This window comes from Penicillium cosmopolitanum, assembly GCF_028827165.1.
Source record: "Penicillium cosmopolitanum strain IBT 29677 chromosome Unknown utg000012l:1.0-3308103.0:1.0-3310761.0, whole genome shotgun sequence".
NCBI classification, from domain to species: Eukaryota; Fungi; Ascomycota; class Eurotiomycetes; order Eurotiales; family Aspergillaceae; genus Penicillium; species Penicillium cosmopolitanum.
The window spans coordinates 2,685,111-2,710,424 of NW_026622682.1; the positions used below are offsets into that span (position 1 = coordinate 2,685,111).

A 25,314-nucleotide genomic window follows, 5' to 3' on the forward strand; every position below is an offset into this window, starting at 1 on the left:
TATATCCAATTTCAGCTTAACTCCAACTCCCTATCGTGGCAAATTTTATTTTTCCATCTCCTATGCTGTGCCGAGGAATTAAATTGATGGACGAGCCTGAACCATGTGATTTCAACCTAACTCCAGGGCCATCTTCATGTTCTTCGAGTCATTGACGTTATTGTCGTTCTAAGATATACCTAGGTATTGCCACGATTTAGCAGAGGCTTGCCTGTAGGATTATGAGTATGTTATTGACAAATGACATTATCTTAAGCCAAAGAAGCAACAATGATGCCTTCAAGTTGGAATATACTACCTAGTCCTTACTGGCAGCGCTCGGAAGCTTATCCGGACTTGCCCCACATCATCGGACCGACCTCCCGACTCAACTCAACTTCTACAACCTCGAGATCCATGAGCGAAAGTGATATTTACCGATCATCTATACGATGGTAGCTTCAAATCCGCGATCGGCTAATGCGTAGGACTTTCTCAATCTCCTTATTCTTGTCGCGTGTTGTGCTTCGCACGTTGTGAGCAATGTGCGCTAACCTCGGTCCAGATGCGAGGCATGCCGTCGAAGAAAGGTGAAATGCTCCGGCGAGCAACCATGCCGAGGGTGTTTAAAACATGGCTGGAGCTGTACATTTGGGCATACAGGTCGAAGAAGATTCTCTGAAGCGTGGGTTCTATCTTTCTGAATAACGACCGATGCTGATCGTCTCCTAGCCAAGTGCAGCATCTCCTGGATAAGATAAGGTCGTATGAAGAGAGGCTTGCAGGCCAACCCTCGGGTACTTTCTCAATGGGCATGCAATGAATAATCCACGAATATTTATTGACATACCTCAGAGTCATCGATTCTTTCTCCCGTTGGTTCCGGTCCAGGCCCGAGCCGTGCACCTCGGGAAGCCGATACCGAAACGCCAGTCACCAGTGGGCCCGATAACCCATCCAGGGGATTCTCATACGATGAAAGCGTTTCTGCAATTAGTCCCGGTAAGTGATTACCCTGTCATTTTATACGAAATATAATCTAAATGGAGAACAACTTGAAGCAACGGATCTCGCATCTGGGCCGGCATTTGAATCTCAGGCCAGATCTCTACTGGATAGGTCACAATTGAGTCCTTTTGCGGCTCGAGACTATACGAGAAGCAGAGATCATAGTCGTTCACACTCTCAATGGACATCGGTCGACACATTGCTCGAAGATAGTAACGAATCATGGCCGTCACTTGAGCAATCACAATATTTGCTTGAGCAATTCCTTTTTTACTTGGGTGTCAGCCAGCATTTCTTTGACTCGAGGACATTCTCGGATTCTCTTATGCTTCTTTTTCAGTCTCCAGAGACCCGCGAAGAAGTGAAAAGATCTACCTGGTACACCGAATATCTTCTTGTCATGGCGATGGCCAAGCTCATGGACGTGGAAAGCCCAACCAGTCAGCCACCTGGCTCCGCCCTTTTCACAGAGGCACTGAGTCGGCTTCCCCAATTACATCATCTTGGGGGAGAGGGTGTCATCGCTGTCGAGATACTTACGCTTATGGCCACATATCTCCAGTGGTGCGACCGCAAACATGATGCATATATTCATGTAAGCCCACATTTCCAAAAAATTTCCGCTAGAGACTAACAGAGCAAGATTGGCCTTGCTTTGCGCCTGGCCATTGCGCTCGGTTGCAATCTTCCCGAAAGTGAACAAAACTGCCTTCCATCGCAGAGTGCTCATAGAGTGCGGCTGTGGTGGACTGTTTATATGCTGGATCGGTATGCCATTCCCTCATGCATTGAAAACGGGTATGTACTAATAAGAGAAGGCGATTGTCGTCCGGTCTAGGTTTGGCCGCCGGAGCTGATGAGCGACAACTCCGAGCTGGCTTTCCCCGACATGTCGCAGGCTTTCAATCCCCCGTTGCACTAAATATCAACGTTCGTATTGCTCGTATAACAGATGAGATCATGTCATGTATGCTTCACCCTACCAGCTTCGAGCCATATGCTGACTTGTACAGCACTGTATGGGAATTCTTCCATCACAGAGCTTGACTTGGTCAAAAGAATCCAAGATATCTTGAAAGAATTGTCTGACATCGGTCGGTCGTTTCCTCAAGCTCTAGTTCTTGATTTTACCCGACCTCTTGGCAATGTGACCCGTACAGGTGCATCTCTATATCTAATGCTTTTTCAGGTTCGTTTATCCGAATGGTGGCCTGGTATGTATGCTCCATGTACTGACAGAAGACATAATTAGGCTATCATTTTATGTACTCGACCCATATTGCTACGCAGTGTCCGCTTAAGGGTCCAACGGCAGCAAAAGCTAGAGGCCTCTGAGATAGTACCCGATATGCTTTCACGGCTTTGCGATACTTGCAACGAAGCGGCCACGCGAAGCTTGGCAATATTGCACTCCCTACAACGCCAAAGAACAATACGTCAGTCTATCCTATGAAATTCTGTCATTGTATAAGTCGCTGATTTCGTTTGTTGCTAGCACGCTTCGGATTTTTCGATTTAGATGCGACATTCTCGGCCGCATTTGTACTCGTTATGGGTGGCTTTATCAATAGCTCCCAGGATGAACCTCCTCCGGCATTGAGCCAAGCCTACGAGGTCCTACAATTTTTAGCTCGGTCTGGAAACTTTGCAGCTGAGCAGCGACTCCAGGATATTTCTCAGTCTTGCTCACACGTGTGGCCAAGCCATATTTTCAACAAAGCTTCATCGAGTGAAGGATCTCCTCAATTCAGCATGACTTCACGACCAAGAGGACTTAATCTAACTCCGGACGAGAGTGGAGACAGGCGCCCCTTCGGAAATTATCCAATACAGCCTCGACCAAGCATGTCATTTGAAGCCGGTAGTCGACGCAATCATCATGATGAGAGCCAATTGCTTGAGCCATGGGCAAATCTTCTATCCACGGATACGGTTTTTGGTACGCGGGATGACTGGAATATTGACTTATCTGGAGAGGCAGAAGACATATACTCCAGTTTCAACAACCCAACTCTTCCCTTAACGGGTGTTGATTACATGGATTGGTTGGAGATTGAGAAGGTACTCAATGGTCCAGAGACACTACCAAGTTAACGGTACAATGAGACTTTTCCTCAAATAATTTTAGACACCCAAAATTCTCTGGGTTATGAAGATAATCTTTCTTTCCTCATTCGAGATACAATAAATCATGATATTTCAGCACTCAGCATTTGCATCACCTGAATGGGATGAATTTTCAATAAAGCAGAGAATAGCTCCACTCAAGGAGGTAGCAATGACACTTCCGTGGTCCTCTGCTTCATAAACCCTCTTCCTCATATATCCTAATCGCTCGCTAGCTTTCAAGCATAGGTATATCTCATCGCAATTATCTGCCATGAGACGCTCAGACGAACTGCGTAGTCGTTTTTCGTAATCCACCTCTGACTCCCCTTTTTGCCGATCAGGCACCTGCTCCAAAGACCCATACGACATCCACACTAGGGGTCGATGTTGAAGATCTGGTTTCGCGTAAAATTCGCGTTCCTCCTGGATGATGAACTTGTCATTCCACCAAATTGAAGGACTGGCCGCCAGGTATGCGTCAAATGATGCAGGCGCAGTGAAGAGCGCGTGAAGAGCGAAGAGCGCACCATAAGAATGGCCGAAAATCGCAGTTTGCCGAATTGAAACTTGAGGGAAGACTGAGGCAAATAAAAAGCTATGAACCTTTTTTATAAAACCAAGAAGAAAATCAGCTCCTCCATAGGGCTGTGGGTACGGCTTTCCATCTGTGTCTTTCGGCGGGTTGTAGCTTTCGCAAGGAGGCGTGAGATCGAAGCCTCGACGGGCACTATAAACAGCATCCGAAATCGGATAGGAAATTCCGACAACGATTGTTCCGATATTGTGACGACCGAGCCCATTCCGTCGTACGACATCTGTCGCTGACAAAAACATTGCGTTGCCATCCACAACGTAGCTGTTTATGAATTATCAGATGGTGGCCATGGCTATTACTACGATTTGGGTCAGAAACTCATCTTACATTACATTAGCTACCTGCGAGCATTCATGTGTTCGTTCAATTGGAGGCCAGCCCAAGGGCCATGAAACTTGGATCAAATAGGGCTCGCCATTAGGGCTTGTCGCGTTCCAGTTCTCGATATTGGGAATAGGGGTCCCATTTGCCCTGTCAAACTTCCATTCATTGTCCATGGTGGTGTGTTCAATCGAGGTCTTTTCGTATGTAAAGAAGGATCGATTGAGTATCGGCAAGGTAGATCCGAAGTCTATTAGAGTGTCAGGGCTGATGATTTAGCCAGCTTCTCTGGATATCAACTTAGCCAGCTATTTATGGCGAAAATAGGCGAGGTTCCTGGAAAGGTGGGTAGAATGCGAAACGTGGAGCCACTGGATCCCCCACTCTCCGGGCCCATGGGGGGGTGGAACGCCGAGGAAATCCCGGAATCTGACCTCCGCAACGATGTCAGCTTCCCTGAACACTCGTGAAAATTGACTTGTTCGGGTCTGTGGCCTGCTAGTCAATGGCGGTTTGTCTTTGCGCGCCCTTCCGCAGCTTGGCAGAAGTTATCTGATTCGATCTTGGTTATAGGACACGTGGGCTAGAGGGAAGAAATTCGTGCTCATCTGATAAGATTTACTTTTTTGTCTTGGTGATGCTCGAAATTTGTTTCCTTCTTGGCTTTTTTCGGGTTTAGGCATGGCCCATCCACTCTGTGAAACCTTTTTCTTGGTTTGATGTCAATATCAACGTAAGCATCGCCATTCCAACGTCTTGGCAAGCCCTACATTTCTTAAATTGGACGCCATTTGGATACTAAGGACCTCGGTTATTGTAGAGATCCGCTGCATACAAGAATGGCCCCATTCTATCTAAGATGGTCATATTAAAGCCTACATTCGCTTTTGTATGATTTCAGATCATGAAAAATCGGACATACAACTCTGCTCATGTCGAAGCAACGTGATATCGACATTGCCCCGGTGGGCAATGAGTCAAGCAATACTCAAGATGACCACGGACTTTCGTCTGATCTGGAGAAGGAATCGCAACCTTCATCAAATATGCAGGCCGGAGTACAAAAAGCTGATCTATTGCGCGAAGCATGGACGAAGCAAGGTCTTGTGATGGTTTTTTCAGGGTTGGATCAACGTCATCCTATTTTATGAGAGCATGAGCTGACTATTCCAGTCTTTTACTATGTACATTTGCCATCAACTTCGCGGATTATTCGACTCAAGTGTATACGCCCTACACAACCAGCTCATTCAAACAACATTCCGCCATGAGCGCGGCGAAGGTCGTGATGAACATTGCACGCATTTCAGCGTATCCTATCATCGCTAAACTAGGTGATGTCAGTATGAGAACGAACTATAAAATACTGGAAACATGGTGTTGATTTTATTCTAGGTCTTTGGCAGAGCTGAGATGTTCATCTTCTCAATCTTTGCTTCGGCTCTCGGGTACGTGATTTATGCTGCTTGCACAAATATTGCTCAATACATTGTACGTTTCATGCGTTTTCAAACTCAATCCACTTCCATTTTCTAATGAACTCTTACCCAAATAATAGGCAGCCGGTATATTTGAGGCTATCGGATCCACTGGATACGCTCTTACACAACAAGTCTTTGTGGCAGACATGACTTCGCTCGTCAATCGCGGCGTATGGTCTACCCTCCCAGACTCCTTAACAACCATTCCAACCCTTTACATCGGGACAACCGTCGCAGAACGCATCCTCGATAATTCTACATGGCGCTGGGGATGGGGAATGTGGGCGATAGTTTTACCTGTGGCATCAGTGCCTCTTATAGGGACAATGCTCTTCTATCAACGCCGAATCCCGAAGACAAAATCACAGACGAGCAGCTCACTAGACCTGGATCCTGGACAGCCTTTGTGGGAAAAGGTATTTCAATTGTTCTGGTTTCAACTTGATCTGCCCGGTGCGATATTTCTTCTCGCCGGATTGTCTCTTCTCCTCGTTCCGCTTTCCTTGACCGGCACGACAAATAGCGATTCTTGGACCCGTGGATCATTTATCGCTATGCTGGCTCTTGGCGTTGTTTTTCTAATTGTCTTTTTTATTTGGGACGCATGGTTTGCCCAACAACCTTTCGTACCATACCGCATGATCAACAACCGCACCGTTGCAGCTGCTTGTCTTCTCGGGGCACTTGACTTCTTTCATTATTCAGTCTTCACTGTTTTCTTCACTAGCTACCTGCAAGTCGCAGGGCACTTCTCCGCGGGTCCTGCAACGCGAATTGAGTAAGTCAAACCCTTCCTTGGGTATCACCGGCGCATATTTCTCACATTTATAGCAACTCGCTTCGCGTCGCTTTCCAGGTTGCCGGCATATTTGCCGCATTCTTTATGAAGTATACCAAGCGATCCCAGATTTGGGTTCTGATTGGTGTTCCACTTTGTGTTCTTGGAATGGGTGTTCTGCTATATCTAGTAGATATGGGTGGTGGCCGAGTGGGTAGCGAAGTCTCATTTATAACGGCCAAATCACTCATCGGAATTGGTCGTGGCTTCAACCAAACCGCCGCTCAAGTCTCGGTTCAAGCAGTCGTAACACGCCAAGAAGTCTCTGTTGTTACTGCGGTTTTCTTTGCTTCAATGAGTGTTGGTGGTGCTATTGGTACTAGGTATGTTTTTCAATCAAATGCATTCTTAGCTGGACCTTGGTGATGCTTTTTTCTAATTCGTTCTGATATCAGTGTGGCTGGCGCAATTTGGAGAAATACTCTCCCGAGCAAACTTCGGCAGTATCTACCGGAGGAGCTGAAAAGTCAAGCCAACTCCATATTCAGCTCCATAGTCGTTGCTAAAAAGTATGCTGAGGGCACTGATGCTCGAAATGCAATCGATCGCAGTTATCGCGAGTCACAGAGACTTTTGGAAATTGCGGGATTGGTTTCCTTGTCGCTGATGCTCATTGTGATGTTCTTCCTAAAGAATATCAAACTGGATGAGAGTGGACGAGCAAATACCTCTGAGACAATTGAAAATGACGAAGCAACAACTTCTGAGCGGGATAATCAGAACAAGGGTAAAGGTAACTAGGTCTAGGATTTTTGTTCGAGGAAAGACTGTATAACCTTGGAAACTACTAGTAGCATATAAAAATTCAAAAACTGAAAGCAGTTGCAAAGATCACTTGAAGTACTCAATTTTATTATACTCAACTGAATATCATAACTTCAAGTTCATGCTAGAAGGAGCCATGAGGCTTTTTCCCATCGACGGGGCTCTTGCTAATACGGCCGGGCTAAGGCTTATAACGAACAAGAACCGCATTCCATGGCTGAGGCTTTATCAGCTGGGCAATCCAAATCAGGAAAGACAGCGGTATTATGTGATAAAGTCATCATGCCTTCACGAAGCTATCATATCCCGCCCGCAATTCGATTCGCATGGGTTTTAATTATGGGAGCACCTCCTTTGTCTAGCTACAATTCAAATTGATACATGACTGTCTGTGAAACACGCTGGACGCTTCCTTCTTCTCCTGCAGACCTCTCGGCTCCCAATAAGAAGTGTGATGATATCCGGGCCCGAAATACCTCCACTATATCGCAAAAATATACGAATCTCTTGCATATACCCGGTACAAGGTCAGCAGACCGGTTAGATGGATTCTATGAGTCGCAAGATTTCCCAAACAAGATACTCAGTGTATTGTCGCCAAAATTTGTGGTCACAATATCAAGCTGGCCATCTCCATTGAGGTCGCCCACTGCAACACGCTGTGGCCTGGTTCCGACAGGGAATATGACCTGCTGTTGAAAGCTTCCCGATCCAGTTCCGAGCAAGACGCTCACTGTGTTGTCGTCAACATTCGTAGCTACAATATCCAGATTGCCATCTTCGTCAAAATCTCCCACGGCAACACCATATGGAGCAGATCCCACAGAAAATGTAGTCTGTTGCTGAAAGCTTCCTGATCCAGTATTAAGCAAGACACTAACTGTACTGTCATCGGCATTAGAAGTGACAATATCAAGATACCCATCACTGTTGAAATCGCCCACCGCAACACCAAGCGGCCTACTCCCTACAGGGTATGTGACCTGTGACTGGAAGTCCTGGGGGGGGTCCAGCCCCGAGCAAAACGCCCACCGAATTGCCACTGAGATCGACAGTCACAATATCAAGTAGGCCATCTGCATTAAGGTCACCAACTGCGACACGGGATGGCGTGAACCCTGCTTGGAATGGGACCTGCTGGAAACTCCCAGATCCAGTCCCATATAAGACAGTCACTCTCCCAAAGCTAGGATTTGTAACCACAATATCAAGATCGCCATCTCCGTTAAAGTAACCAACTGCAACATCCAATGGATTGTACTGCACAGGTAAGGGTATCTCAGGCTGTGGCTGAAAGCTGCCTAGCCCATTCCCAATCAAGATGCTTATTGAGTTACCAAGCTGGTTCACAACCACAATATCAAGAAAGCCATCTGTGTTCAAGTCCCCCACAGCAACACCAGCTGGCCTAGACCCTGTAGGATATGTAGTCTGTGGCTGGAAGCCACCAGATCCAGTGCCGAGGAGGACGCTTACTGTATTATCAGCAGAATTCGAAGCCACGATATCAAGATAGCCATCTCCGTTGAAGTCATCCACAGCAAGACTAAACGGTAACGACCCAACAGGGAGTGTGGTTTGCAGCTGGAAGCCCTGGAAACCCATACATGTACAGGTGCCTGATGAGCAGGTCGACCCACCAGAGCACTATAATATCGTTGGTCAATGATCTCGCTTCGAGTAACAATAAATGACAGCTCACAGTGTTCCCACAGGTTCCACAATTACTAGGACTGTTAAGGTCCGTGCAAGCACCATTGCAACAGGCCAGGCCGGACGCACACTATCGGGCATCATTTAGTCGTCGTCACAAAATGGAGTCAGTCTGCGGCCTTACACATTGCCCGTCACATGAAGAAGAAGAATCACAATTTGTTGGTATACAAACACATGACCTATTTATATTAGCTTTTAGATTGCTCTGCAATTTCAAGACAATCGAGAAAGACTGACGAGGTAGTAGACTGTCCAAGGAGAAGTCCAAGTAAACCAGGTGATCCACTATCGTTGTGACAGTATCCTGATTTATTACCTAAACTTCGACACTGAAATACAACAACAATGTTAATACAGTATCAGCAGCGCTCCGCATATCCCGAACTCTTCATTTCCTTACCTTGGCGTCGCAAGCGGCCTGGTCGCAACCACCCGTACCTCCACCTCCAACCCCAACACCAATAGCTCCAAGGTCACCACCCCCAGTGTCGATATTAATCCCACCGCCATTCCCATTTCCAATATTGTTGCCCCCGTGGGCAACCTTATCCCCACCCCTATACCCACCACCCCACTTTTCTATGGCATCGTCTCCAGAGAGGGCAGTGACAGAAGCACAGAACAACAGGGTAGGAACAGCGAAGCGCATTTTGCAGATCGTTTATTTGAAACGAAAAGATATTTTGGAGGAAGAGAGTATCAGTTGATACCGGCCGTACCGCTTGTGCCCAGGTGGTTTGACTAGAAGACCAAGTTGTCCTACCATCCCACCGAAGGGGCTTAATGTAGTGGGTTCACGGCCTCTGGTTAACTGTCAGTGCCAATGTCTCATAATTGCTATTACTATGATTAACATGCTTAGATACTATATTCCCTGGAACCTCGGAATGTAAAAGGTAACTTCAGCCTCTACAAAAAAGGTCGGAGGTGTATGGTATGCGCACGGATTCCAGCAAAATGTTCATTCCTCTTGTCCATCCAGTAGTTATACAAGGGGCCAGTCAGAAGATTCCGCCAATCAGAAGATTCCTGCTACCGGGACATTCTGTCGGAATCTGTGTGCATGCCACACAATTAACTTAACCTTGGAACCTCTGACCTTTTAAAAATTGAAGTTATTTACATTCCAGAGAATACATCTAGCCCTCTAGAGTCGCCCGAGTCCTGCACATAGGGGCCACTGAGATAGTGATTGGGCCGAAAATGACCCCTGAACGACCAGGCAAATGACCGGTCTCTTGATGGAAAAATAATTCTCCTTGATAACAACGCAGAAAGTTGCATATTGCAGCAAAAATCTTAACTCATTTCATTTATTCCAAACATCAAGTTCTCTCTTGAGAAGGAACCATGAGACTTCTTCGCACCGACAGGACTCTTACCATTATGACCGTGACCCTCCTGGCTAGGCTTGACTAGCCAAAGCTTATCACCGACTGACCCGTCACTGCCACGGATATACTCCCATTTCAACGCGGTGGAGTTCACAACAGTCAATTTGCTGAATCCGTACTCCTTGGTGTTCAGCACCGCAGTGATGTTCGTCAAGCCCTGGCCGCTGCTGAATTCACTGTGACTTTCAATGTTACCAGCCATTCCATTGATAATGTGGGTCATCGATTTGCCAGCGTTGGTAGTATAGGTGTTGTTGTTGACAATAGAAGCGACGTCGATAGTTCCGTTAGTTCCCAACGGGAACAGTCGTTCGTACCAGTGGATGTGTCTGTGGTAATTGATTAGTCTCCGCATACAAATATGAGCAAAGAAGGGAATTCTTACCCGGAGAGATAGGCATCTACACCATTCTCAAGCATCAGGCCCTCGAATGCTGCGCGGATGTTCTTCTGGTAGGAAGAGTAGGCGGAGCTGTACATGGGGCGATGGCTCATGACGATCACCCACGGTGTCTTCTTTCGATCAACACTAGCCAAGTCCTTCTTCAACCATTGGTATTGCTCATAGGACTTGGTATCCTTAACATTTCCAACGCGACCAAAGGGTCCGCTATCAGTCAAATAAGTCTCCGACTCTGTGGGGTGAGTTTCATTTCCGGAAAGCTCCTCCGCAAAAGACCACTCAGGACTGTTAGCATAGTCCGTCTCACCATCCACAGAAACAAAATGAGCAAGGCCATAGTCAAACGAGTACCAGAAATTGCTCACGCCGCCAGTCTCACCATCCACAGAAACAAAATGAGCAAGGCCATAGTCAAACGAGTACCAGAAATTGCTCACGCCGCCAGTCTCAGCACCCGGCATGCGGAAACGGTGCTGGTAAGCAGTGAAGTTTCGCTGCGAAGGTGGGCAGCTGTAGTACGTGAGACCCTCCTTGGCTGCGGTGGAATTCGACTTGTCCTCGTTCAAATAGGCTGTCAGGACATTGCCTGGTCCGTCGAATTCTGCACATGCAGCTTCGTGGTTACCGGGGAGAACCATGTAGGGGATCTTCTTGGTAACACTTCCTAGCCATTGTTGCCAAAGATCCCAGTTGGACTCGTAGAGGACGCTCATGTCGCCACCCTGGGGTCCACCTTGATTGGCGACCTCGCCCTTTGGCAGAGGCTTCTTGTACTCATCCGGCACGGTTCCACCTGGAAGAGTGGTGCTCGTACCGTTGTAGCACACGGGCCAGCTATCCTCGCAGGGCAGAATGCCTGAATACCAGTCATCGGCATAACTGATATCACCACCGTGCCAAGCAAATGCAGTGCCCTCGTTGGCAGCTTTGGTCAGGTATTTGTGGGTACCTTGGGCATTGGTATATCCCATATCGTTCAAGACAGCGACACTAAACTCTGTAGGGTCACCGGCTTTGCGAGCTGTGGTGAAACTCAGAACCTCGGAGGTAGTTGTACCATTGGATCCGGGAATTTGATAGTAGTAAGTCTTTCCCGACTCGAGGTTGTCCAGAGAAACTTCGTGGAAGAATTCACTGCACTGTGTGATGGCTTTGATCTGCGAGCACGAAGGTGTGCGGCCATAGCTGGAGAAACGAAGTCAGATCTGAGCAACCAGCGAGCTGCCGGCCAACATGGATCGATCCACTTACGTATGAGTATATCCTTTCGCAACACGATCCAACTTGTGAGGATTCTTCCCCCATTTGACAGCCGGTGTCTTTCCAAGTCCGAAAGGCGTCTGATAATGGATGTGAATACCATCGGGAATATACGACAAAGAAATGACATTGACATTGTTGGTCGGATGCGACGAGGCAGGCTTCACGGCCGGTGGCTCCACAAGACGAGGGAATCCCTTTCCATTACCATTGATCGTGGGATCAACCCAATCACCAACAGGCACTTCGGGACCTTTGTACGCATAGGTCGTATCAACTGCCGGGTGGCCATTGACAGCGACCGAAAGGGCCAGCAACGTCGAAACAACGGTAGCCTTCATGATGAAAGTAATTGAAGTTGTCTTTCTTATCTTTCCAAAAGGATCAGCGAGGGCATTTCCTTTTATCTTGTTACACTGCGATCGCGCATGTCTGTGGCGCGTTCCTGGATCGGTCTCGAAATGACCTGGGGCTCGTAAACGTCGCGTCGGGTAGTTTCCACGTGCATATTCATCTTGGAGCCATTGGGTATCCTTTAAGCGATAACATTCTATCCCGTATCCGAAGTAGCCGGGTGTCAGTTAGCGTTAAGGCTTCGAAGGTTTAGCGCGTCTGAAGTTGCTCTAGAGTCGCCCTAGAGTCAGCCCTAACCCTGCCCGGCTGGAGTCCGACGGCACATGGGGACCACCGAGATAGTGATTGGGTCAAAATGGGATTTATATGAGCTTAGCCAGGGACCGATTTAATTTAATAAACTAAACAGGGTAAACATCAAGGTTTGGCTTACAACTGTGCTTTATTCAATTTGTGATTGGTGCGATTTCCCCCAGGGCATCCTCGGTATCTCCGAGTCTGCGCTAGACAAGCGTCGGCAAACAAACTTGAACTTGACCTGTCCCTCCTTTGCTCCTACCAAGCCTACCAAGCTTAGTTCATGGTCGTTGGAACCTTGAACGATAGGAAATAAAGCATTGGGAAACATCTCAAGCAAATCGCGTTCAGTGTATCTGAGACCGAGCCTAACCTAACCTAACCACTTGCACCAAATCTGCGAGAATATATACAATGTACACAGTTCCCATCCCATGAGCACTCACTGGAAGCCAGAATTTTGGAGACAACGCTGTAACGTAGAGAGAGAAGGGGCGAGAAGAAAGAAAAATGCACAATGTCCCATCCGCAAAATCATGCCCGCAATGAACCGGTAGGTATCATGAACAAAAAGATAAAAAGAAGAAGAAAAAGACAGGCTGGAAAAAGGTTGATGGAAAGGGTCCAAAGTTAATAGATCACCAGTCGTCGTCATCATCCTTTTCGTCATCTGTGGAACATGGTCAGTATATCGAGTTGGCTTAATGTATGAATCTCATAGGGTCGACTTACCACTTCCGCTAACCCGCTGCTTTCTCTTGCTCAGTGCATCCTGCAAGGCGCCAGCCAGGCCACCTTGTTGAGCACCTCCACCGCCAGATGCTGCAGCAGATGATTCGGCTGCACTTCCTGGGACGGCTGCGGCGCTTCGGTCTTTCTTCTCCGAGTCCTTGACTTTCTTGAGTCCGCCTCCGCCTTGACCACCTGAGGCTCTAATGGCGGCTAGGAGATCATCTCGCCCACCTGTACTCTGTGGCAATGGCGGGGCTGGTCCTCCCGCAGGTGCAGGGGGTGGAGGTGGTCCTCCAGCTGATCTTCCTGGGGGCGGCGGCGGTGGTGGTCCACCAGGTCCACCAGGAGGTGGTGGAGGTGGTGGAGCTGAAGGCCCAGAGCGCCCAGGTGGTGGTGGAGGAGGAGGCAATCCAGGAGCACCAGAGCTTCCCCCAGGTGGGGGGCGGCGGAGGAGGTCCGCCAGGCACGGAAGCTGGAGGTGGAGGGGGCGGAGGCAGTTGAGGGACAGAGCGAGCAGGAGGTGGAGGTGGGAGTCCTCCTGGTGGACCGTGATCCGTTGTTGGTGATATAGGAGCTCTTGGCGGCGGTGGTGGGGGGCGCGGCAGGTGTTGATGGCACATGCCGAGGAGCGGGCGGAGGGGGTGATATCGGTCCTCTAGCAGGCGGGGGTGGTGGAGGACCGGAAGGAGTAGATGCATTGGGAACTTTGGGAGGTAGCTGAGGTGGAGCTGCTGGGCTCACAGCGCGAGGAGGTGGAGGTGGAGGACCGGGAGGAACTGGGCTGCGGCTCGGAGGCGCGGGCGGAGCGGAAACCTTGCGATCTCCCGTGAATGGCGGAGCTACTCCAAATCGAGGCTGGGTGCCATCCATGGCCTCCTTTGGTGGCCGTGGTGGTGGTGGGGGGCCGGGGGCTGCACCTGGGGTTACGTTTGACGTTGCTCGAGGCCGCCTCGGCGGGACAGGACCCGCGGGCTCGGCGTATTTTCCTGCATCAGCAAGCGGAGGTGGTGCATTGAATCTTCGAACTGGTTGCGCTGGCGGCGCCGGGGGCGAAGGTTCACGAGGGGGCGGGGATATAGCTTCTTCGGTCGGATCTGTACGAGCTTTGCGGGACGGGGGTGGTGGTGGTGGGCCGCGTCGGCTGCCTGAGTTTGTCCCAGTGCCCTGGGGGCTAATTGTATTCACTTTGGGTACACCGGGAGGTGGTGGCGGAGGAGCGCGGGGTTTCGGTTGATCGTCAGCGGGAGGAGCAGGTTCGCTTGCGCTTTGCTTCTGCTGTATATAGCCCATGATGAAATCGGAGTTCTCTGCGATTTGGTCCTCCGTTATACCCATACTATGCAGTTCATCCATCAATGGCTTCCACTCCGGGTCTCTTGGATCAAACGGCAAATCTGCATGGGCGGCTGGTGCAGGTACAGGCGCAGGCGCGCTAGGAGGCAGTGAAGGAGGTTGCGACGATGGAGGTGCAGCTGCAGGTATGATCGACTGCGTTGGGGGGAGCATGGTGACTGTGGCTACCACGATGCAGCAAGCTCCCGAAGAGGGACCGCTTACCATTGGAAACCGGCGCAGGTCCCTGGCCGCGAGAAGAAGCAAAGGGAGTCTGCTTAGTCTCTTTGCTGACAGTCTTCTCCCGTTCGTGCACCTTCTTGATGAAAGTTTTCGCTTCCTTCTCGTCGGCGAAAGAGAGACCAGCGGCGCAGTCTTCGAGTTCGAAGGTATGGAAAAAGGTTCGATCCTGGTTATAGGCGAAGTTGTCGTAGAGTTCTTGGTCCCAAATCACACCTCTTCCGGCGGGCTATAGCGAGTAGGTCGTTGGTCAGTATGTGGGCAAATTGATCTCCCGGGGATGAGGATCTCATACCGAGACATCGACAATCTTCAGCCAGCATGTTCGGCCGACGAGATCATTGCAAATGACGGCGGCGCCTTGTATGCCGGTGTAGGTCCATCGTCCGGGGTCTGGATAGGCAACGTAGAGTCGTGCGACAGCTACGGCAAAGATCTTGTTGGCGGGTTTGGGGACATTTCGCTTCACCGTTTCCTTGTCGGCATCACTCAGGATGGAGGGCATGACGAATTAACGTATGCCGGGGTGGATGGTGAGATAGGGTGAGGTTGCGGGTGGGGAGTTAGGCTGGTCGAAGGCGCATGGCAGACCAAACGGGCGGTGCAAAGAGTGGACCCCAACACGATAGGAGAAGGGCGGATGATGGAGGAGGGAGAGGGCGAGGGATACAACCAGGTTGGATCGGGGGAATGTTTGAGGTGAGAAAGGAGCCGACCGGCGGTTGCCTTCAAGTTGGAGGAGGAGGAGAGGAGAGAATGAAGGTGAGAAAGAGGTGAAGTGGTCACGGTGGTGGGGGAAGAAAGACGAGGTACGCCGCAGTACTTGGCACCCGCGTCAGCCTACTAAGGAGCACGTGTACTCGGAAGTATCTCCCAGTGAGACTCTAGATAATATATTATATATACTATGTATACTATATATACTATATACTATATGTTAACTACAATAATTATAATTAGAGTATAGTAGTGGCACTAGATGCTGCAATTATAAAGGCTACGGTGTACTTCTCGTCTGCCTAGCCAAGACCGAAGTAGGTAATACTACGAGTACAATGAGTACTATGAGTAATCTCGTAGTAGTACTACTGGTACCTGCTTTGTTTTTTTCCCTACCTCCAGTTAGTCCTACTAGTAATACTTCAGTACTACATATTTACTTCCATTTAACTTGAATTTTTATGTAACTTAACACCATCCAATCTAGTCCTGCTCTGCCTGTGTCGCAGAGATACCTGACGACCGCCGACGTCATCCCGCCAGGATCTATATAAATCATCTGCGCAACATGACCATCTTGATTTCTTATTTTCCCAGATTTCCAGATTTCCAGATCACTGGCAAATTAGTACTACCTCCAATTTATTGTTAACCAAACGCAACTTCCAAAATGCCTGTCATCCCAGAGTCCTCGGAATTTCCTTCGGTTCCGCAGAAGGATCCTAAAGAAACCTCCACCAAACCAGGCGAACAGCAAAAGGCATCGGCTCAGGATTTCATATCGAAGGGTCCCGCGATTTCTGATAGTAAGTGAGATTCAAGCTCTATTAGTACTACTATCTGCACTGGTACTAGTGGTATATTCTTTCGAGTTCAAGTTCAAGTTCTTCGAGAGAAACCACTCCCCCCAACATGCCATACTAATATGTATTGCAGACCTGCCACCCAAGGCGACGAGGGAGGAAATCGAAGCACGCATGAAGGAGCTGAATAAGCCGACCATTTAGGAACTATGTCTGGTCTCATTAAATTTTATTATGTACTCGAATGCAAGATTTTATTTCTCTCCCTCTAGTATGACTACTCTCAGTATACCCAGTATTACATCATAGACACGTGACCACGCGTGATGCTGGCCTGGCCGATCGATCTCGACTTCAACCTCGACATTCGCCAACTTGAACGCGTCAAGGCTGAAGGTCCAGGTGCAGATGCAGGTGAAGGGCTCCTCATGCCTCCGGAACGAGCAAATGCCCCGGTGAAGCTGTCCCTTCCATTGGTAAATACGGATCACCCCCCGCCGAAATTACCCTCCGCACGCGATAGCTAACCTCTCGCGCAGCAATACCAGCAGGACATCTTCACCGAACTACGAACCGAGGATGAGCTAGTCATTCTGGCCCGCGGCCTCGGTCTCCTCCATCTGATCGCGAACCTTCTACACTTCTACGATGCGGCTGGAAACAACCTAGTTCTGTTGGTGGGAGCGGATGATCGGGAGAATGATTGGCTCGGAGAGGGTACGCCTATCCCTACGGCTCTCGCGCAATTCTATCAGAATCGACAGAATGCTTATACTTTGGTTGGATAGCATTGGCGGAACAGGCTGCGATCAGTAAATCCCCTTTAGCTAGGGGCTTGAAGAAGATCAACACGGATAGGGCATCGGTGCCTATGCGGTGCGTCCAGTTCGATGCTCCACTCTGATCCGATCTCGAACTAAACTCGCAGTAGGGAGCGACTCTACAGCCAGGGTGGTATCTTGAGTGTGACCTCCAGGATATTGATCTCAGATCTGCTTTTGGGTACATTGTACACTCCCACTCCCTGCGAACAATCAACTAACCAAGTCTCTAGATCTGGTCGACCCTGACAAGATCACGGGCATGATTATTCTACATGCCGAAAAGTATGGAATATATTGAGCGGAGTTTCTATGATCTCCTAGCTGATATGGTCTTAGAGTCGTTGCGACGTCCCTAGAAGCATTCATCGCTCGTGTCTACCGACAAAAGAACAAAAATGGATTTTTGAAAGCCTTCTCCGACTCACCCGAACCGTTTACCACCGGCTTTGCCCCTTTGGCCAATATGCTCCGAAATCTGTTTCTGCGGAAGGCATCTCTATGGCCCCGATTCCATGTCTCCGTAGCCGAAGCTTTAGAGGGTAATCGGAAGGCTGAGGTGATTGAACTCGAAGTTCCGATGAGTACGAAAATGCGCGAGATTCAAAATGCCGTCCTTGAATGCGTCGATATCAGCATTGCAGAACTACGAAAATCAAATACCGGCTTAGATATGGAGGAGTGGACCCTGGATAGTGCTTTGCATCGCAATTTCGATGTCATGATTCGGCGACAGATCGAACCGATCTGGCACCGCGTCAGCTACCGAACGAGACAAATTACCAATGCTCTTCGCGATCTTCGGGGCATTCTCCATGCGCTGCTTACCTATGATTCTGTGTCTTTCGTGAAATATTTAGACACAATCGTTACGGCTAACTCACCAGCCCCTGGGTCAAACAGACACAACGACTCTCCTTGGCTTTTCCTTGACGCTGCGCATGTACTATTCCAAACAGCGAAGGCAAGAGCATACGAAGGAAAAATAAGCAAGGATTTGCATCGTCCCTACGGATCTACGACCTTCTCCTCTGAGCTACAGCCTGTGCTTGAACCGCTCCCAAAGTGGGATGTTCTCACTGAAGTCCTCGGCGAGATTGAGCATGATGCTTACCTTCACCCATCAAGCCATGATGGATCCAACGGCACTATTCTGATAATGTGCAGCGATCAGCGAATATGCCGGCAGCTCCGTGAATACATCAGCACGATGCATACGAAAGTTGGTAACACAAAAGCTGCCCCTGATGGGGATGAATCCGTCGAAGATACTTCATCTGCAAGCATTATGATGCGTCGTTATCTGCGTGACTACCTCAACTGGAAACGATCTCTCTCCAATATTAATAAGAACCTCTCTCTATCTGTCGGCGGAAATGACACTGGGAAACCAGGGTCCGCTCAGGGTCAACAAGGAAGGCCCCCGCCAAATAAGCGTCGTCGAGTTCGCGGTGGTGGAGCTGTCAACTCAGCCTCTGGACGCGTGCCAAATGCCAGTGTTCAGACGAATGTTGAATTGCCCGATCAAGTTGCGAGCTTGCTTAATGAGATCCAACCTACTGAAGTCGAAGAAGAACAGAAAGAAGAAATCATTATTGATGATATGATGGATATAGAGGACTATTACGAACTTTACGACATGGACGATCTAATCATGATTCACCCCTATGATGAAGAGATGGACAGTCAAATACTTGAAGAGGTGCGACCGCGATACATCATCATGTATGAGCCGGACCCGGCATTCATCCGAACGGGTCGAGGTCTATCGCAGCTCTCACGTTGGAAGAAATGTGAAAGTGTATTTCATATACTACGGTGGATCTGTGGAGGAACAGCGTTATCTCAGCGCGGTGCGGCGAGAGAAGGACTCTTTCACAAAATTGATCAAGGAGAAGGGGGTAAGTCAAGTCTTTCAAGTCCTGCTGAATTCCCAGCACATTTACCTAACCTCATTCTTCACAGAACATGGCCGTAACATTATCCCACGATAAAAGTTCCGAAGACCCCCAAGAGCAATTCCTCCGGACCGTCAATACTCGTATCGCCGGAGGAGGTAGATTGGCAGCCACCGCAGCCCCTCCGTTAGTAGTGGTTGATCTGCGAGAGTTCCGAAGTGCTCTCCCTTCCCTTCTACACGGTAGCAACATGGTAATCAAGCCCGGTGTACTGACTGTGGGCGATTATGTCCTCACGCCAGATATCTGTGTTGAGCGGAAATCTGTTCAGGATTTGATATCCTCCCTGAGAAATGGCCGTCTCTACAACCAAGCTGAAAGCATGCTTCAACACTACAAGAGCCCCTTACTTCTCATCGAGTTCGACCAGAACAAGTCCTTTACCTTCGACGCTTTCTCCACGGGACCTTCCTTCATGACTGAATCCGGATTTTCATCAACCGGGGCAGCGATCAGCTCGAGCACGAGTGCACTTGCCAATCCTTCCAACCCCAAATCTCTTCAACACCTCCTCGTCCTCTTAACCCTTGCATCCCCCGTCTCAAGATCATATGGTCTTCTTCACCCTACCAGACCGCGGAAATCTTCGCTGAACTCAAGAAGAACGCCCCTGAGCCGAACCCAAATCAAGCGGTTATGATTGGTACTGGCATAGAGTGGACGGATATGTCCGATTCGGGCACTGGCACGACAGGGACAGCTGGGATTGAGCACCGAACTTTCAATCCTCTTCCGCAGGATATGTTACGCGCGGTCCCGGGGGTTTCGCCACAAGCTCTGGAACGGCTAATTCTCGAGACCGATAATCTCACCGAGATTGCTAATATGGAAGTTGAGCAGTTGGATCCGCTAGTTGGTAAGGAGGCTGCGCGGAAAATTGTCGGCTTCTTCCAGAAAAGCGTTTTTGAAGATTAGTGCAGTAGGTAGTATTCGGGTTGAATAGCGTCAGCCCCAATCAAACCTCCGGCAGACAAATTTCCATTTCTTCCTAGTCCGTCTATCTACCATATGAACCCAGAAAATGTCTCCATGGGAGTCTCGGCAGACGGTGACGGGACCCGGGGTTAAACTCGGCATTCTTGCAAATCCCTCAACACGGGAAACTCGAATGATCAAAATGATTGAGAAGTCACGGAGAAACCTTACTATAGGCCTCCCGGAACTACTCGTAATAGGTTGGCGAATTTCATTTGAGGCCGGTCCGGTGGAATTCGGAGATGATACCCTTGGCATCCCTGTCTGCCTTGACGATTGTGGTTAGTGTCCCTGAAGAGAATAGTGTTGCCAAGCAATAGGTACATTGAGATGACTGTGTTGCATACGCGAAATGAGGGGTGCCCGCAAACTGTCATCTAGATCTTTCTTTGACATCCATTCTACTCCTAGTTGTACGAATATCACCCAAGGGTATGTCAGTTGCCAAAGTTGACTTTCAAGATAGAAGGAAAACCCTTGGTTCCTCGGCAAAAAAGACTTCCTCTAGATCTACTTTATTTCCACTACATCATACTACATTTCTTACAAAGTTTAAAGACAAACCATACATAGATCAGTCTCGTGAGTGTCGGGTTGGAGTTGAGAATCGAGCGTGCGGGGGTCGAGTCAGGAGACGCAGAGACGGAGAGCACGGAGTACAGTGATGCGCGCACGAGCTGCACGGGAACAGACCTCCAAAACCTGGCATAAGTTGTAACGCTAGGTCCACTTGTTAAGCGTCGCACACGATGGTTTGCTCGGAGTCCAAGCGGGAAATACCGGTGGGGGCGTAGTGGGGTGATGTTTTCCCCCTAAACCGGTTGCATACCCGAGGATATGGGGTTTCCATACAATCCTAGCAATGAGCAATAGGCCATGCAGGTGCATTTATTTGGAGTAGGATTAGTTGCAGAGTAGTAATAGTAGTATTCGTATACCCTAGGAAGGTTGTTCGTGTGGAAGGTTGCCCGTGAGATCTGACTTTCTGCCTTTCCGATTGAATAATTTAATAGACTGACTCTACCCAACTCCTTACTTACTTCGCCCAACCCCCTCCCTACACTTCTAGACACTACCATGGATTCTTTACCGGTAGAGATCAAGCATATAATATGCCGCTTTGTATGCGATTAACTCTATGAGACTTTCTGGGTATCTACACTAACCCTAATACTGCTTTTGTTCAGGTAAAAGCGGATTCGCACCAAGATCTCTCCTCCGTGAGCCGGATTAATCACGCATGGTACTACACTGCGGCCCCCTTCGTCTATGACACTTTGAGCATCGCCTTTCATAACGATGGGAGTCTTCCGACTCTGGTCTCCGAAGTGAGCAATCATACACATGGCGAGCCCTTTCTAAAATATGCCCGCAGACTTGATATCGTCTGTCTGCCGGATCCATCTCGGAAGACAACCAAAGCTCTCCAGATCCGCGATGTTAAGAATAGAGCCCTCCAGTCTATCGACTTCAGGTCCCCCGCATCTGTAGATACCTTTTTAGAGCATCGACTGAAGCGCTGCCATGACCAAGTCCTCCCATTCCTGGCCACGGAATCCGTTTACTACAGAGAGAGAAACTGGAAACCGCTGGTTTCATTAATCGCCCGGTTGGAACGTTTGACCGAACTCAACTATGTCATCCAAAATATCTTCCCGTCCGAACTCTTTGCAGTTCTCAACCAGTACCACCCAAGGTGTCGAATAAATGTCTGGACTCACCAATCTTTAAACTTGAACCTGCCAGACTATGGAGACCCATATCCAGGACCTCCATCCAAATTCAACGACCCGTTCGATCTAAATGTCCTGCGCTCATCACAACTCCATGCATTTTCGATGTACCACTCAAGACCACCAACTCTACCAAACGGTTCAAAGAGAACCCAATTGACGGAAACCCTCCTCTTCGCCCTCACGGCTGCAAATCTCAAACATCTTTCTTTCCAAGACCTAGGATGCCTGACGACAGAAGATATGCTACTGGTCAAGAAGAAATGGGAGGATTTTTTCTCTCACGGGAGATTTCACGCCAAGGGCATCTCTCGATTCACTTTCCTTCGACGCCCATCCGCCCATGAGCCCCTGGGAAGAAGTGTTATCAAGCATGTCGCAACTAGTCGATCTCTCGCAACTCCGCTCCCTCGAGATCGGCGTATACAGCAATCCAGCCATACTCAAAAATGTCGCGTCGGAATTACACGGACTCAAACGACTTTACATCAACATGCACCCATGGAAACTCCACCACGAAGACATCCATGCCGACGACGAGCAAATGGTCGCCGCAGTACAAGCCTTCCGCCCCCTCCGATATCTACTCTCTAGAGGGACTACGAAGCTTCACCTCGCTCCGCGAAATCCTATCTCAGCACGGAAATTCCTTAAAAGGCCTCCTCGTCCAATCAAGCACCCACATGCGCCGAATCTCCAACGTCGTCGACACAGGTTTCAAATACCCCATCTGGACCGCCGGCCAAATAAGGGAGATATCGCAAAGCTGTCCTAATCTAGAGGAGCTCTGCCTCCCAATCAAACGCAGCGAAGGTAGTCCCCAGGAATGCGGGCTATATAAAGAGCTCGGTAGCTTTTCAAAACTGCATACCCTGGTTTTGGACTTGCACTACGATCCGCGCGAGCGACCAATAACTCCCTGGCCAATCGAGCCTGCAACAGAACCAGATATCCTAAGACGAACATTTTCAAACGCAGCCGTCGACGAAGTCCTCGTCTCAAAGATCTGGCACCTCATCTCATCAAATCAGTTCAGTCGGCGGTTGAAGAATCTTCGAATCACACCGGTTGGAATGGAATTCTTCGATAAATTAGAACAACAAATCCTAGGCCAACTGGGTCGATCATTCCTCGTGCAACCGCCACGCGTCGGCGAGGTTAGGCTGGAAATTCAGGAAATCGGCCGCATTGCCTGGGAACTTTGGTGGGAGAGTCAAGTTCGAGATGATGAGGAGTCGACTTCCGTCCCGAAACCTGTGGAATTGGTCCTGCGCGAGTTGTGGCCTAATACACATCTGGAAAGGGGGATTGTTAAGGGCTGGCATAGTCTTTCTTTGCAGGATTGGGATATGAAAGGTTCAAGTTCAAGTTCAAGTTCTTCGTTGGGGAGTCGGAGGAATTTGTATCGGGCTAGAACTATTTAGTTTGTGGGTTGTGTGGAGGGATATTCTACCTCCCAGGTCCAACCTACTACTCAATCAGAGTATAAATGTTTCGACAAGGGGATTTCGGAGGAGGGGGTGTGCTTCAAGTTTTGCTTTTCTTTCTAACTCTTTTGTGAAGCGTGCATGTCATAGCGATCTTTGCTTCCGCCCAGAAGCCTTGCAGATTTCACATACCCAGGGCTTTGTCATGCTTTTCTTATATAAGTTGGTCAATCATATTTCTCCATTCTTGTTTCTTCTCTCTCTTCTATTAACCACCTACCTACTACTACTCCTTACTAGTAGAGTTAAAATGGAAGTGGCCCAGGGTCTACTCCATCGCTCCTGCATTTTCAACACCGCCAGCGCGCCTTCCCACTTGAACACTTTTTTGGTTGTTTGTTTACTTATTTGTTTATTTACAGGGGAGACTCTTCTACTCCTGTTTTCATTCCTTCAATATCTCGGTCTTGACTCCCGACTTCAAATCCAAACAACTCACAGTATACATGGTCTTTCCAGGGTCTCCGTGGTCCCGTACGCGATTCTAGTCTTCGTTGAAGCGATTTTCAAGTGTGACTGCATCGCAGGTGGAAGCATCACTGTTGGGAATGGGGGTCTTCTCGGTATGCCACGAGAAATCGGACTCGAAATGAGGAGCTTGCAAGGGGTTTACTAACTCAGAGCATCCTCGTCTCCATAAGCCATGTCATCGAAGCATGGCAGAGAAACCTGTCACTCTCACCCCAGTGCAGATTCTTCCGCTTCTGCCAATCCGAGAGAAAACCTCTCCCTCTCATTCCAGGGCATCTTCCTATGCTTCCGCTAACCGAGAAAAACCTTTGATGGTTCTATGGTTCATCTTTGTCTATTGAACTTATCTCAGCTATGGAACAATCGCAATATTTCGTTCCGCTGAGTTCTGTCACTTCTCTATCCACCTTGGTAATATCTTGATCCAACAACCTGGATGATGAATAATGGACTTTACTCCGAGTGCAGCTTCGTTCATGATCAATTTGTCGGAGAGACAAATCTGGACTGGGAAATCCTTCCGTCCCTGGTGTGCTCATCCGCCAGCAATTCAGCCGTCTCAGCGAGACATCCTTTCGTGTTCGCCTGAACACGTTGCTCTCGGGAATAGTCACGGCGGTCAAGGAAATGAAGATTCAAGGCAGCAGGTCACTTCGAATACCAACCGAGCAGCCCATGTCATTCCAGCCATTCCGATGTCGTGATGAGAATTATCATTCAAACGCATTCGGGCTTCTAAGGAGACGACTTTCGTGTCTCGGGGAGATTGGGCATTTGAGCTCCCCTGTTTGATGGATTGGCTCAACCAGAAGTTGCTCGTTGAACAACCTCTGATGACAGAATCCCCCTACTGCTATGCCCTCTAGCAAAATCCAGAAGGTATTGATTTGCCAAGTGGAATTGCCGGAATTTGAGGCGAGATCTGGAAATACCTTACAGGTACCCTGAGGTAAACTTACTCTTACTGATTATATCCAATGATAGGAGACTGGAAATGACGTCCTTGTCCACCCTGGTGAAGCTTTCTGTCGTGTTGCCGACTGCAAAAAGGGAATTGTGAGTCTTCATGATACTCCCAGGGTATCTTCAAAGTATCTAACAGGTACCATTATCTCTAGTATCGATTTTGGAGATCTTTGGTCTTTGTTTCTATGTCAATGACTGCACCTTTTGAGTCAGATACTTTGAAAGGTATCATTGAGAGGCTAATGGGAGCAAAGGTTGAGCGAAGCAAACTGTATATTTTTGTGCTCATCCCATGAGTTTGCTTTTTTCAACTTGTTTATTTTTATGGTATTTGCCTTTAGCCTGACAGCTCTAAATTGAAATCTCCTTGATAAAAAAAATACGCGTACTTTCGTAATGTACATGCGTTACTTCCGATTCCTCATGCTGGTTCATGAGGCTGAATCCGCCACGTCATCAAACCAAGCCCTGGAGCACCCATTCCGCCTTGTCGGCGCTTAGCTTTTAATTGGTTACCACTCTTTCTTTTTTCTACTTCAGATATGTATCTGCGGGG

General features: G+C 48.7%; 9 protein-coding genes across 9 annotated transcripts; 5 read left to right on the forward strand and 4 right to left on the reverse strand.

Annotated features, from left to right (window-relative positions):
- Positions 1-459: 459 nt before the first annotated feature.
- N7509_013758 (Zn(II)2Cys6 transcription factor) lies at positions 460-3,081 on the forward strand (the record flags this gene model as incomplete). Its single annotated transcript, XM_056638395.1, has 10 exons — positions 460-515; positions 545-664; positions 712-776; positions 835-981; positions 1,029-1,582; positions 1,631-1,755; positions 1,806-1,954; positions 2,001-2,176; positions 2,240-2,423; positions 2,483-3,081. 10 exons carry the CDS (start codon positions 460-462, stop codon positions 3,079-3,081), a joined length of 2,175 nt encoding a protein of 724 aa, XP_056481902.1.
- A 105-nt stretch (positions 3,082-3,186) lies between these two features.
- On the reverse strand, positions 3,187-4,188 carry N7509_013759 (alpha/beta hydrolase; the record flags this gene model as incomplete). Its single annotated transcript, XM_056638396.1, has 2 exons — positions 3,187-3,952; positions 4,019-4,188. 2 exons carry the CDS (start codon positions 4,186-4,188, stop codon positions 3,187-3,189), a joined length of 936 nt encoding a protein of 311 aa, XP_056481903.1.
- A 756-nt stretch (positions 4,189-4,944) lies between these two features.
- On the forward strand, positions 4,945-7,072 carry N7509_013760 (uncharacterized protein; the record flags this gene model as incomplete). The annotated part of the gene is made up of 6 exons (XM_056638397.1): positions 4,945-5,135; positions 5,186-5,351; positions 5,408-5,503; positions 5,571-6,271; positions 6,325-6,654; positions 6,727-7,072. The coding sequence occupies 6 exons, from the start codon at positions 4,945-4,947 to the stop codon at positions 7,070-7,072; spliced, it is 1,830 nt and encodes a 609-aa protein (XP_056481904.1).
- A 575-nt stretch (positions 7,073-7,647) lies between these two features.
- Positions 7,648-8,631, reverse strand: N7509_013761 (FG-GAP repeat domain-containing protein; the record flags this gene model as incomplete). The annotated part of the gene is made up of 3 exons (XM_056638398.1): positions 7,648-8,079; positions 8,129-8,504; positions 8,573-8,631. The coding sequence occupies 3 exons, from the start codon at positions 8,629-8,631 to the stop codon at positions 7,648-7,650; spliced, it is 867 nt and encodes a 288-aa protein (XP_056481905.1).
- Positions 8,632-10,195: 1,564 nt separating this feature from the next.
- N7509_013762 (purple acid phosphatase family protein) lies at positions 10,196-12,210 on the reverse strand (the record flags this gene model as incomplete). Its single annotated transcript, XM_056638399.1, has 3 exons — positions 10,196-10,535; positions 10,592-11,794; positions 11,861-12,210. Coding segments are annotated over 3 exons (1,893 nt in total), but the record flags the coding sequence as incomplete, so codon positions are not given.
- A 948-nt stretch (positions 12,211-13,158) lies between these two features.
- On the reverse strand, positions 13,159-15,329 carry N7509_013763 (WASP family protein; the record flags this gene model as incomplete). The annotated part of the gene is made up of 5 exons (XM_056638400.1): positions 13,159-13,190; positions 13,253-13,452; positions 13,800-14,658; positions 14,810-15,053; positions 15,120-15,329. The coding sequence occupies 5 exons, from the start codon at positions 15,327-15,329 to the stop codon at positions 13,159-13,161; spliced, it is 1,545 nt and encodes a 514-aa protein (XP_056481907.1).
- An 885-nt stretch (positions 15,330-16,214) lies between these two features.
- On the forward strand, positions 16,215-16,551 carry N7509_013764 (uncharacterized protein; the record flags this gene model as incomplete). The annotated part of the gene is made up of 2 exons (XM_056638401.1): positions 16,215-16,350; positions 16,481-16,551. 2 exons carry the CDS (start codon positions 16,215-16,217, stop codon positions 16,549-16,551), a joined length of 207 nt encoding a protein of 68 aa, XP_056481908.1.
- A 122-nt stretch (positions 16,552-16,673) lies between these two features.
- On the forward strand, positions 16,674-20,041 carry N7509_013765 (ssDNA endodeoxyribonuclease RAD1; the record flags this gene model as incomplete). The annotated part of the gene is made up of 9 exons (XM_056638402.1): positions 16,674-16,823; positions 16,887-17,064; positions 17,136-17,223; positions 17,279-17,349; positions 17,402-17,453; positions 17,508-18,893; positions 18,943-19,069; positions 19,134-19,640; positions 19,700-20,041. The coding sequence occupies 9 exons, from the start codon at positions 16,674-16,676 to the stop codon at positions 20,039-20,041; spliced, it is 2,901 nt and encodes a 966-aa protein (XP_056481909.1).
- A 1,137-nt stretch (positions 20,042-21,178) lies between these two features.
- Positions 21,179-23,248, forward strand: N7509_013766 (uncharacterized protein; the record flags this gene model as incomplete). The annotated part of the gene is made up of 4 exons (XM_056638403.1): positions 21,179-21,223; positions 21,289-22,209; positions 22,272-23,099; positions 23,162-23,248. 4 exons carry the CDS (start codon positions 21,179-21,181, stop codon positions 23,246-23,248), a joined length of 1,881 nt encoding a protein of 626 aa, XP_056481910.1.
- Between the last annotated feature and the right edge of the window lie 2,066 nt (positions 23,249-25,314).